Raw genomic sequence first — 13,530 nt, forward strand, 5'->3', positions numbered from 1 at the left:
CTATGCTGTTCCAAGGCCAGTGTGCCATTCGTGGGATGAGATGTAACCATCTAGCAAAAGCATTTTGCAAAAGCACTCACCCAGTGGCTTCTCTCTATCCACAGCCTGTATGTCCATGAGCCCAGGTAGGTTGCTGCGTACGGTGATGGTGTTGGCGCCGGTGGTTTTGTCAGCCCGCTGGATGCTGCGGCTCTGCCAGTCGGTCCAGTAGATGTGTGGTCCTAGTAGGGTCAGACCGTACGGGTGCTGGACCGGGGATACCAGGGTATGGCGGTTCAGCCCGTTCAGGTCTGCCGCCTCGATGCGCTACAGGAGGGTAAAACTTTGTTAATTCACTGACTCAATAGGCCGGTTTCTCAGACACAGAATAAGCCTAGTCCTGGATTTTAAAAACTATTTCAATTAAGATTATCCATTCTTCTTCTCCAATAAGAACACAGAATTGTCATTTCAGTGGCAAAATGCTTTTGCTATGGTGTGTCCTACTTTAAACATGACCCAGCTGTGGTAGAGCTGGGCTGGAACAAAAGCCTGCACAGCTTTTCGGACGGGGCGACTGACCTCTGTGTGCGCGTCGGCCCACAGTAGCTGTGAGCCGGCACTGTCGATGGCCAGTCCATTAGGCCAGCCTAGGTTGTTACTGATCAGAACCAAACGGTCCGAGCCATCCATCGATGACCGCTCCAGTTTAGCATGCTCCCCCCAATCTGTCCAGTACATATACCTGGAGGAGAGAGAGAGAGAGAGAAATGAGCAAGTCGTTAGCGACTGACAAAGTAGGGCTAACTATTGCCCAATCTAGGCTATTTAGAAAGTAAATTGCTGGGGTGTAATTCACGACGGGTCAACTTTTATTGACGAAAATATCGAAATACCTAAAACACACAGGAACCAACTCTCTCACAGGAACTAACTAACAGTCTGCATATGATTATTCAGTAAATTGATAGTAAAAATTACATTTTAATTTAAAAACAAGTGCAAAATCAGAACCTGGAGCTAAACACACTGCTCTGCACAGCGAATCTTAATTGACTGACAGCCAAAATAACTCCTTACCCCATCTCGTGGTAGAGGGCGATGGCTCGCGGGCTGTCCAGGTTCTGCCAGATCAGAACCTTCCTCATGGAGCCATCCAGGTTGGCCACCTCGATCCGGTTCGTTCCGGTGTCAGTCCAGTAGATCTTTCGGCCCACCGCATCCACCACCAGACCATCAGTGGTCATCAGACCTGGAGAACGAGAGAAAGAGAGAGGAAGAAGGAAGGAAGGAAGGAAGGAAAAGAAAGAAAGAGAGAAAGAAAAAGAAAGAAAGAGGAAGTGTGGAAGAAAGGAGCGAAGGAGATACAGTTAGGGAGAAGAGAGAGGATTAGAGGAAGTGAGAGAGAAAGGAGAGATAAGTATAGAAGTTGAAATATTTCTGTGCTACAGGTCATTTGTTTTACATAATAGATTACTATTCCTCTGTAATACAGCAGAAAGACAAAAAAGACACTAGCCTAGTACTATCTGTAATATGATTCAGATATGTTTTCCTTTATGAAATAAAGCTGATTGATTATTTCCCTCACCTGTAGCGATGATATCCTCATGAGCCGTCCCATTCATGTTAGCTCTACTCACCTTCTTCAATGTGCTGTCTGACCAGTACACTTTACCTGCAGGGGGCAGTAGACACACACTCATCAAGGTTACAAAGACATACTGTTAGTCACTGTTTACTGTTAGTGCGTGCAAATGGAACAGCGTGTGCACATCAGTGGAGGCTCCTCAGAGGAGGAAGTGGAGGACCATCCTCAATGAATTTCATAAAAATTTAAATAGTGAAACATTAAAAAGTTATCCTTTATAGATAAAACTATACTAACTATATTCACATCACCAAATAATTAATTAAAACACACTGTTTTGCAATGAAGGTCTACAGTCGCCTCAAAAGCACTCTCTGGGGTAGTACCATTGACTTCAATACAAAACCTAGGACTTACACAGTTATTATGACAACTTCCGGAGGACGCCCACCAACCTATCAGAGCTCTTGCAGCATAAACCGGCATGTTGTTCACCCAATCAAAGAATCAGAGAACAAATACATTTCTTCAAAAATGAAGGAGAAGCAAGAGAGAGAGAGAGCGAGCTAGCTATATTTTGTTGTATTTCTTTCACTTTCCCTTACTTAGCTAATTAATGCTATCCAACACTGGAACTCTTCCAAGTCAAGATAAGCTTTTGGTTTTATTAATTTATTTTCACCGGGGCCCGCCGGTGTAACTGCTAAACTGCTTGCTGTACATTGTACTGCATGATTGTAGCGGGTTTACTAATGCGTTAGTTTTAGTAGCTATGTTGACTATGACATTAGCTAATATGGTGACAACGATGTGTAGCGGTTAGCGGTTTGGCTTGGAAAGGTTTTTTCGCCTGGTCACAGACAGCTGTTGTGTTGCGCAATGAAGTCCACAAGCGAAGGGAAAAGGAGAGAGGACAGCGTAAATGCGAGAAGGAAATATACAATGAGCAAAGTGATCATGCTGTTTGTATGTGGCTTCTATGAAAGTGAACTGTGGGTGGGTGATCAGGGGTGTACTCATTCCACCGGTTCTGTTGAAAAACTTTTCTTAAGAGGAAGAAAACGGAACGGGGATAAACATACCTGCATTTTTTCCAATAGAAACTCTTGTTTGCAACTGCTGAACTAATGATTACACCCTAGATCAGCTAGATGTAGGGAAAAGTGTGCAAGGCAGTATTGAATGCGTCATTCACTGTCTGTCACCTTGATTACTAAAACATTTCTCTCAACCTGTGCACGTACGTGGTAAACTTTCATTGGTAGGATAGGTTGTAGAAACCTCATGATGGTTATTGGGAACATTTTTGTATCATGTAGTAGCCTAAACCTATCAATGTTACATTGAGCTGGGTGAATAAAATATGAATGACAGTCATCCAATATGCTGTAATATAAATAAGGCCATGCTCATTGAAAAAAATGTTGTGCTCCCTCATCTTAAATGGCACTGACCACCAGATCAAAAATAAAAAAATGACACTGTTTTGTCAAAGGACACTGATGATGAAGCCCTTTCGGGCTAAACATCTGGTCTGAAAGATGGAATACATATTTTATTTTTTTTACTGCAAAAACTAAGTGCAGACCTTCCTCATTTTCCTGTTCATACCACACTGAGATCACAGAAAAGCTGAAACACACGCACAGATGCACACACATACACACCCTCTTTGGGGTCCACCCCGATGGCGATGGTGTTTTTCATGGATCCGTTGACAGCCAGCACCACATCAGCAAAGTAGGGGATATCCAGAGAGACCATCCTGATATCGGTCCGCCGTGCAAAGATAAGGAAACTACTCATCCCTACAACCAAGAGACACAACACTGTCAGTTGAACTAAGCTTATGTGGCATTTGTAAGTGATATTCTTTAAGAATCAATGGGCTGTAAATACTGATTCACATCTTGGGCCTTGACGGTGCAGGTAGTAATTAAAGGAATGTCAGCAGTAACGTTTTCAAGATAGAGCACTTACAGTACAAAGCAAAGCGTGTGATGATAATGCAAAACACATTATCATCACACTTTTAGATTTTTACTGAAAGTGCTCCATCTTGAAAACTTTACTGCTGACATGCACGCTTGTTGGGACCATATCAACAGCGGACTAATTAACAAAATACTAAACTACGTTTTTTTTTCTCTCGTTTAAATCATGGATGAGACAATATTTTGTTATATCAATTAACCATTGTTATCAATCTATTTGTGGTATCTTGGAAGACGTAGTTTATTTACAAACATCAATATATCTGTATCTCTGTGATGATATATATGATATAGTGTTGTTTTTAAAAAGTTGTTTTAACCTTTATTCTACCAGGTAGTCATACTGAGACCAAGGTCTCTTTTATAGAAGAGCCCTGAATTTCAGAAAATACAAAATGCAAGCAGAAACAGAACAAGTTCATAAAACATAAACACATTAATCAGTAATAAGGTCCTCAATCAGGTGTCTAAATTGCCCCAGAGGCACCAAAACATCCAATGTACCATGGGTTGTTGTACAATGGGTGCTGGTAGTATAATAATATGACATTGTTGCTATGCTACCGTGTGTGCAGGTCTTTCCGTCCAGCTGAAGGTTGATGCCAGTAGGACAGGTACAGCTGGAGCCTTTAGGGGGTGGGGCCAACAGACACAGGTGACTGCAGCCCCCATTATTCACCGCACAGGGGGTCCGCACTAGAGAGAGAGGGATAGAGGGGGGAGAGAGCGCAATATAAAATTATTCAACATGTAAATGTAAGATTATAGTATATGTTGCCCACTCACAAACTATTGCAACAATGACATCTATTTCTCACTCATTTAACAGTTGAGAGTTTAAAAATGATCTCAAACACAATTTAACCGGGCGCTCTAGACTAGAACCTCCATGAGGTCTGTGCAGCAGGCTGAACATTTGACATCCCTACTCTGATAAGTGCTGCTTCAGCCTGGTATGAGCCCCAGGTGCTTTTTTCCCTCTGAACCACATATCTAGGATCAGTTTACCTGGTCCCTAATCCCCCTAGTGACAGGGAGGGACAGTGGACCTGGTGTTGGGGGTGGGGGTCTAGTATCTTGTCACAAAATACTCAGAAGGCGGCCAACAGGTCATGCACACGCACACACACCTGTGGTGCGGTAGCGGTGGAACATGTGAATATCCATGAGGTTCTCCAGGTTCTCGGCGAGTGTCTGTCGTCCCAGGCCAGTCATTTTGTTGGCACTCTGGATGCTCTTGGACTGCCAGTCCGTCCAATAGAGCTTCTCCTCATGCAGAGTCAGCCCAAAGGGGTGGGGTAACTGACTGCCAATCAACACCTGGACACCAATGGAGGGGAGAGGGGCGGGGAATAAAAATAAATATATTAGCCAGTAGTCTGATTTACAGAGTAAAAAGCCTCACTTGATTAAATACCCATCCAACAAACAAAAATATATTGAAAATAAGCTAAAACTTCAAAAGACTATCCCTTCAAGACCACCTCACCTGTCTGTCTGAGCCGTCAAAGTTGCCAAACTCGATGGTCTTCATCCCGGCGTCGGCCCAGTACAGGCGCTGTGTTTGATAGTCAATTGCCAGTCCGTTAGGCCACGTCAGGTTGGAAGAGATGATGACGATACGGCTGGATGCGTCCATCCCTGCCTGCTCTATCTTAGGACTCACACCCCAGTCTGTCCAGTACATGTATCTATGGTACACAGGGAAAATCATGCATCAGTAAACTGTACATGTATGTGGTATGCAAAAGTCATCTGTATACTGTATGTTCAGATTAGGTGTCTGTGGTAAACAACAAAATCCATGCTGCGCTAACGTTTTAGTATTTTACCAACTTATTGGACTGCTGGAAAAAAAAGGTGTTTTCACACGCTACTCTGTAAACTATTGTCAGAGGTGTCATTGACATCTGACGCCTGATATTGACCCTTGACCTCTGACTCACCCTCCAATTGGGTCAACCACGATGTCCCTGGGTCGGTCCAGATTCTCCCAGATCAGGACGGTACGCATGCTCCCGTCTGCATTAGATACTTCGATACGATCTGTACCTGATCTCACACACACACACACACGCACACAATTCATTATGGTTCGTACAACAAATTACTCAATAAAGACTTGTCAATAAAGACTTCCTGGTAGTCTATAGCTGACATGATACACAAACGGAAGTTTGTACCACTACCCTATAGTAATTTAAATCTAGAACACCGGTACAGTTAAGGATTCTTACCTGCGTCGGTCCAGTAGAGTTTGTTGGTCACCCAGTCAATAGCCAGACCGGCTGGACTTTCCAGACTGGTGTCCACCACCACCTGACACACACAATAACAACTCATTACAATACAGTACAGTAACTTCAATGAAATACTCCCCCATTGCAACAAGGTCAAACAGCTGTGAAATTAACTGTGATACCAAACTCTCATCAATAGGTGGCGATATTTGGTTAAAAGTAAAGTGCAAGGGACTTTTAGCAATACTCTGATCTCATCAAAACATCAACCACTATAACACTAAACTGTTTTCTTCTCTATAACTAGCTATTTTACTTGTAATGATCTTGATGGGTGGTTGTCTCATCTACTTTAGTTGAATGCACATTCCATTGTACAGTAAGTGGCTCTGGATAGGAGCATCTGCTAAGAAAGTAATATGGGGCAGAACTGACCTCCTGCTTGGAGCCGTCCCATTGGGCCCGGTTGATGGAGTCGGTGGTGACATCCGTCCAATAGATGAAGCCCTCCTCAGCGTGCCAGTCCAGTGCCACGGCGTTGCGTACGTCGGCCAGCGGGATGACATCATCCGACATGTCCTCGGTGTCAAAGCTGATTCGTCGGATGTCCGTCCTTCGGGCAAAAAGCAGGAACTTGTCAAGACCTGATCAAAGACCAAAGGTCTTCTGTCAGTGCTCTAGGATTAACAACGGGGTCATCACAACACACACAACACAACAACATACAACAAGGCTCTGTTTCAATTGTCCACACTAGCGTACCCCTTAGAATTAAGAAATGTATTGGGCATTCTAGTGTGGACAATTGGAACCTAACTAAACTAACACATGGTTTAAAGGGCAATTCCGCCACCTTTCAACCTCATATTCATTATCTCCAGCACCAAACCAGTGTCTACATATGTGAAAACAGCTAGATAAGAAGCTAGATAAGAAGAAAGGTCCTAAAAAATGCTTGTCTGTGACTTCACAGGGTAGGATTAAAAGTAAGAAAAACTGTGATTTTCAAAACCTGCAACAAGTTTCTAGCCAGAGGGAGGGTATTTTCTTGCTCCCCACGTCACCGCAAATCTCATAGTGTTTGAAAATCACTGTTTAATTATTTATTTTTTTGACTTTATATTTTGTTCTATAAAACACAGAAATATGCTGTTTTCACATATGTAGATACTGGTATTGTGCTGGAGATAATGAAACATAGGTTTAAAAGTGGTGTAGTCGCCCTTTAACATCAGCTAACTGGACTGAAAATGTATTAGCAAACATTTGAGTTTATATTTAGAATAAAGTAATGACTAAATTAACACAAAAAGATTTACAACTCTAAATCATCACATTAAAATGTCAACAAATATTATGTTATTCTACATAGAGTGTGTTCTTGTAGGCCAGTAAGTATACTCACTCAGGGCACAGTTATGCTGGTCCACTTTCTTGAAGCCCGTGGGGCAGTCGCAGGTATAGGTCTTGTTGCCAGGGAGACAGAGGTGGCTGCAGCCCCCGTTGTTGGTCCCACATCGGTTACGCCCACCTGGAGAAAAGAGGAGGGGAGAGAGGTTAGAAGCACTGAATGAGTGAGTGACTGAGTGAGTGTGCAGGTGTGTTACTGACTAACAGAGTGCATCTGTGGGTGGTGTGTGTGTGTGTGTGTGTGTGTTTGTGTGCGTATGACAGAGTGTGTGTGTATTAGATTGTGTGTGCGTTCATGCATGCGTCTGACTGACCTGCGGGCTGTCTCTGCGGGTGCAGTGTATGTATATCCATGGGGAAGTGCAGCTTGTTTCTGATGATCTCCTGGTTCTTGCCCGTGAACTTGTTGGCACTGTTGATGCTCTTGGTATGCCAGTCTGTCCAGTACAGGCTATCCTCAAATACCGTGATGGCAAATGGATGGGGCAAGCCTGGATAGAGAGAGAGTAAGAGAGAGAGAGAGAGAAAGACAAAGAGAGAGAGATAGAGACAAATATTTGTATTGAAAGAAGCATATGTTGTCTTTATTTCTGAAACACAAGAACATCATTGGAACCTTCTCGTTGACCCTTCAAAGGAATTAGACAAGTGGTATAGAAGGAGGGGGGTTACATGATTTCAAACAACAAGCACCCATTGGATCAGCAACTAAACAACACACAGTCACACACAAATCCCTAAACAGTTCCTTCGCAAACTAAGACAAAACACCAAATAAAACCAATCTGGCGTAAAGGAACAATTATCTTCAAAGCAAAATAGCACAAAGTTGGACAAGATCTGATTCCTCACACCATCAAATGAGGATGAGTTAATGTTGTTGTCTTTTCAATTTAGTGACACATAAGGCAACCCCCCTCTATTGAAAAAGTACCCAGAACAGAGCAGTGGTTCTGGCAGATTTCACGGTGTCCCCTATTGTATTCAGGCTTAATCAGAGCTGGTTGGAGTTAGCCTGTTTCTTATTAGCCACTCGCTAATGACATAAGCTTTGGGAGTTAAGTGCTAGCTCTATAGATTTCTTCTGAGAAAAAAGTCCCTGTTTGAATACTTACAGGAAGGAGGGAGGGATTGACCAAAGAAAGGAAGGAAGGAAGGGAACAATGATTTGGTCATTTAAATAGAGCCACAGTCTTTGGTGGAGAGCATGAGTGGAACACTTCCATACAATCGTCCCTTCATTCATTCGGCTAGCTACAGTGGCCCTATTGGCCAGATTGCCTATATTTTTTACGAAGCACAGAGAACCACAGAGAGCGCTGAATACGCTCAACTGATGGATGGAAAGAACATAGTTTTTCCCCTCGTTTATTTCTGTTGGTGGTGCACAGTTTGTGGTGAGCTTGCTGCCATAAAGGTCTTACACAGGTTTGGCATTTTATACCAGGATTTTACAGTGGGGGTGTAAATGAAGAATGGTGAAAGACCAAACCCGTGGAGAGAGGAGAATGACAATGGGTCTGTGTGTGTGTGCATTTGTGTGTGAGAAAGAGAGACAGTAGAGTACTGATGCAATTATTTTCTCTCTCTCTCTCTCCAAGATATTACCTAACTCTTAATGTAAATGAATACTCAGATACATACTTAAAGTATCATACCCGTCAGAAAAAAACTAAATAACATTAGCTTCAGGGAAAGATTGGTATTTATTCTCTCTCTCATGTCTCTCCATCTGTCAATTTTTTCTTTAGGTCTCCAGGTGTGTGTAGGCTGATACTTGGTGTGTGTGTGTTACTGATGTTACCTTCAAGGAGACACATGGTTAGACATGAGTGTGAAGGGGAGTCATAGAGTTGGATTGACCCTCTCCTCTCTCTTTCAAGGACAGCTAGCAGGAACACTGGTGGTATGTGGGCCTACTTTCTCTTTTCTGTCTCTCAGTTTTCTGTCTCTGGTCTAAGGGACAGCTGGCCCAGAAGCTGTAAGGCAACGGGGGACCAGCAGCTGTAAGGCAACGGGGAACCTTCCATGGGGGTCTACCCTGCACCCACATGTAACCTCTCCCCTCTCTGTCCCCGCTCTTCTCCTCAACTCCCTCACTCGCTCTATTGTGTCCTTCTCTGTCTCTCCCCTACCTCCTTTTCACCCCCCCCCACACCTACCTCACCCCTGAAGGTGCACAGGTGTGCTCAGAGGATAATGGTGTCACCCACATCACTCTCCATATACCATGACAAAGGAGCAGGCATGCCTCCAAATGTTTCTCAAACGAACACACACACACACACACACGTCCCATTTGTTCTGCCTGTTGTCTGAGCAAACAGAGGGCCTAGTGGAGGTACAGGGCCAATTACAGGTTTTTATCCCGAGAGCACACATCATTAAGGGCTGCTCACACAGGGCTGAACGAGTACCCTCTACACCCCTGTCCTCCTCCCCCTATCACCCCTCATGCACCCCTCCTCCTCTAATCAAACACTCACCCAGGGCAGTGGGTACCCCTCCTTTTCCTCTACCAAAAGCCCTTCCTTCTATTCATCCTCCCCTACAAAAAACATCTCACTTCTCTTCCACCCTCAAAAATCCTAAACGTTTTAACACTTATCCCAACAAAACTTTGATGGACCCATAAGCCACTCGAAGTGTCGTATTCCGGAGTTGTGTTTGTGGAAGCTTCTTACAGGTTAGATAATATATACATTTACATTTTAGTAATTTAGCAGACACTCTTATTCAGAGCGACTTATATACACTCATTGGCCAGTTTATTAGGTAAACCCATCTAGTACCGGGTCAGACCCCCCTTTGTTCCCAGAACAGCCTGAAGTCTTCAGGTCATTCTACAAGGTGTCGGAAACGTTCCACAGGGATGTTGGTCCATGTTGACGCGATGGCATCACACAGTTGCTGCAGATTGGACAGTGGTACATTTATGCTGCGAACAGACAATTCCATCTCATCCCAAAGATACTCTATTGGGTTGAGGTCTGGGGACTGCGCAGACCTGAACTCGCTGTCATGTTCCAGGCTATGTTTATCCACTCCTCAATTGTACAGTGTTGGTGATCGCGTGCCCACTGGAGCCGCTTCTTCTTGTTTTTAGCTGATAGGAGTGGAACCTGGTGTGGTCGTCCGCTGCAATAGCCCATCCATGACAAGGATCAACGAGTCGTGCGTTCTGTGATGCCGTTCTGCACACCACTGTTGTACTGCACCATTATTAGTCTGTTTGTAGCCAGCCTGTTAGCTTGCACAAATCTATTTTTTTATTTTTTATTTTTTTGGGGGGGGTAGATCATCTTAATATTGGAGATATATTGTAACTTCCATCAATGTAATTGTCTGCATTACTTCCAATCCCCCATGTTTTTTATATATATATTCCCCTTTATTACTTTTCAACCCCGCCATCCTTTCCCTACTTGGGGTAAATTAGTGAACAACAATGCTTAGGCCTCTACTTCCAACTTATACTTACTATCTACATTTTATGGACACAGTCAATTTTACAATAATTCAATTTTATTTGTTTTTGCTCCTGAACTTCTACTCTCAACCTCGCCGATCATTTTCATGATCTCCATCCGGTTTGCTTCTATATGCCATATCTTTCTAACTGTGCTCTTTCCCAAAAGCTCCCAACATACAACCTATATACTTATTAAGGACACAGTATGCTTACATTATTAGTTATCTTTTTATTATTTGTTGTTATTTATTATTAGTCCCATCCTTCAACTCTATTCAACACCTCCCATCTATCTCTTAACACCATCCATATATGATTTCTATTTGCCATATATATATATATATCTTGCACGATTCTTGCCATTCTCCTTCGACATCTCTCATCAACAAGCTGTTTTCGCCCACAGGACTGCCGCTGATGGATGTTTTTTGTTTGTTGCACCATTCTCGGTAAACCCTAGACAATGTCGTGCGTGAAAATCCCAGGAGGGCAGCTGTTTCTGAGATACTGGATCCAGTGCACCTGGCACCAACGATCATACCACGCTCAAAGTTGCTTAGGTCATTCGTTTTGCCCATGCTAACGTTCAATAAAACAGTAACTGAATGCCTTTGATCAGGGCTGTCCCCGACAAAAATAAATCAAGAGTCATCTGTTCTTTCAAACAATCGATTGGTCAAAATCTTTAAATGTGTATTTTTGCCTATATAGACACATCCTACAGTGGGGAAAAAAAGTATTTAGTCAGCCACCAATTGTGCAAGTTCTCCCACTTAAAAAGATGAGAGAGGCCTGTAATTTTCATCATAGGTACACGTCATCTATGACAGACAAAAATGAGGAAAAGAAATCCAGAAAATCACATTGTAGGATTTTTTATGAATTTATTTGCAAATTATGGTGGAAAATAAGTATTTGGTCAATAACAAAAGTTTCTCAATACTTTGTTATATACCCTTTGTTGGCAATGACACAGGTCAAACGTTTTCTGTAAGTCTTCACACACTGTTGCTGGTATTTTGGCCCATTCCTCCATGCAGATCTCCTCTAGAGAAGTGATGTTTTGGGGCTGTCGCTGGGCAACACAGACTTTCAACTCTCTCCAAAGATTTTCTATGGGGTTGAGATCTGGAGACTGGCTAGGCCACTCCAGGACCTTGAAATGTTTCTTACGAAGCCACTCCTTTGTTGCCCGGGCGGTGTGTTTGGGATCATTGTCATGCTGAAAGACCCAGCCACGTTTCATCTTCAATGCCCTTGCTGATGGAAGGAGGTTTTCACTCAAAATCTCACGATACATGGCCCCATTCATTCTTTCCTTTACACGGATCAGTCGTCCTGGTCCCTTTGCAGAAAAACAGCCCCAAAGCATGATGTTTCCACCCCCTTGCTTCATAGTAGGTATGGTGTTCTTTGGATGCAACTCAGCATTCTTTGTCCTCCAAACACGACGAGTTGAGTTTTTACCAAAAAGTTATATTTTGGTTTCATCTGACCATATGACATTCTCCCAATCCTCTTCTGGATCATCCAAATGCACTCTAGCAAACTTCAAACGGGCCTGGACATGTACTGGCTTAAGCAGGGGGACACGTCTGGCACTGCAGGATTTGAGTCCCTGGCGGCGTATTGTGTTACTGATGGTAGGCTTTGTTACTTTGGTCCCAGCTCTCTGCAGGTCATTCACTAGGTCCCACCGTGTGGTTCTGGGATTTTTGCTCACCGTTCTTGTGATCATTTTGACCCCACGGGGTGAGATCTTGCGTGGAGCCCCAGATCGAGGGAGATTATCAGTGGTCTTGTATGTCTTCCATTTCCTAATAATTGCTCCCACAGTTGATTTCTTCAAACCAAGCTGCTTACCTATTGCAGATTCAGTCTTTCCAGCCTGGTGCAGGTCTACAATTTTGTTTCTGGTGTCCTTTGACAGCTCTTTGGTCTTGGCCATAGTGGAGTTTGGAGTGTGACTGTTTGAGGTTGTGGACAGGTGTATTTTATACTGATAACAAGTTCAAACAGGTGCCATTAATACAGGTAACGAGTGGAGGACAGAGGAGCCTCTTAAAGAAGAAGTTACAGGTCTGTGAGAGCCAGAAATCTTGCTTGTTTGTAGGTGACCAAATACTTATTTTCCACCATAATTTGCAAATAAATTCATTAAAAATACTACAATGTGATTTTCTGGATTATTTTTTCTGAATTTGTCTGTCATAGTTGACGTGTACCTATGGTGAAAATTACAGGCTCTCTCATCATTTTAAGTGGGAGAACTTGCACAATTGGTGGCTGACTAAATACTTTTTTCCCCCACTGTATGTGTTAATAAAATCAACTACAGTTCAAGTCGGAAGTTTACATTCACTTAGGTTGGAGTCATTAAAACTAGTTTTTCAACCACTCCACAAATTTCTTGTTAACAAACTATCGTTTTTGCAAGTCGGTTAGGACATCTACTTTGTGCATGACACAAGCAATTTTTTCCAACAATTGTTTACAGACAGATTATTTCACTTATAATTCACTGTATCACAATTCCAGTGGGTCAGAAGTTTACATACACTAAGTTTACTGTGCCTTTAAACAGCTTGGAAAATTCCAGAAAATGGTGTCATGACTTTAGAAGCTTCTGACAGGCTAATTGAAATAATTTGCATCAATTGGAGGTGTACCTCTGGATGTATTTCAATGCCTACCTTCAAACTCAGTGCCTTTTTGCTTGACATCATGGGGAAATCAAAAGAAATCAGCCAAGACCTCAGAAAAACAATTGTAGACCTCCACAAGTCTGGTTCATCCTTGGGAGCAATTTCCAAACGCCTGAAGGTACCACGTTCATCTGTACAA

At 43.0% G+C, this 13,530-nt stretch overlaps 1 protein-coding gene across 2 annotated transcripts in view; it reads right to left on the reverse strand.

Moving 5' to 3' along the window:
* LOC311128448 (low-density lipoprotein receptor-related protein 4-like) overlaps positions 1-13,530 on the reverse strand; it is a 233,277-nt gene that overhangs the window by 23,058 nt on the left and 196,689 nt on the right. For both annotated transcript variants that reach the window (XM_084160595.1, XM_084160594.1), the window contains exons 15-27: positions 7,529-7,705; positions 7,210-7,335; positions 6,240-6,448; positions 5,802-5,883; positions 5,511-5,616; positions 5,054-5,255; positions 4,695-4,884; positions 4,129-4,260; positions 3,238-3,378; positions 1,571-1,657; positions 1,060-1,231; positions 562-724; positions 81-306 (exon numbers count right to left, since the gene is read on the reverse strand). In XM_084160595.1, the coding sequence (XP_084016721.1) occupies positions 81-306; positions 562-724; positions 1,060-1,231; positions 1,571-1,657; positions 3,238-3,378; positions 4,129-4,260; positions 4,695-4,884; positions 5,054-5,255; positions 5,511-5,616; positions 5,802-5,883; positions 6,240-6,448; positions 7,210-7,335; positions 7,529-7,705 (2,013 nt within the window). The remainder of the gene's footprint in view (positions 1-80; positions 307-561; positions 725-1,059; positions 1,232-1,570; positions 1,658-3,237; positions 3,379-4,128; positions 4,261-4,694; positions 4,885-5,053; positions 5,256-5,510; positions 5,617-5,801; positions 5,884-6,239; positions 6,449-7,209; positions 7,336-7,528; positions 7,706-13,530) is intronic.

Source organism: Coregonus lavaretus, assembly GCF_964263955.1.
Source record: "Coregonus lavaretus genome assembly, chromosome: 4".
NCBI lineage: Eukaryota > Metazoa > Chordata > Actinopteri > Salmoniformes > Salmonidae > Coregonus > Coregonus lavaretus.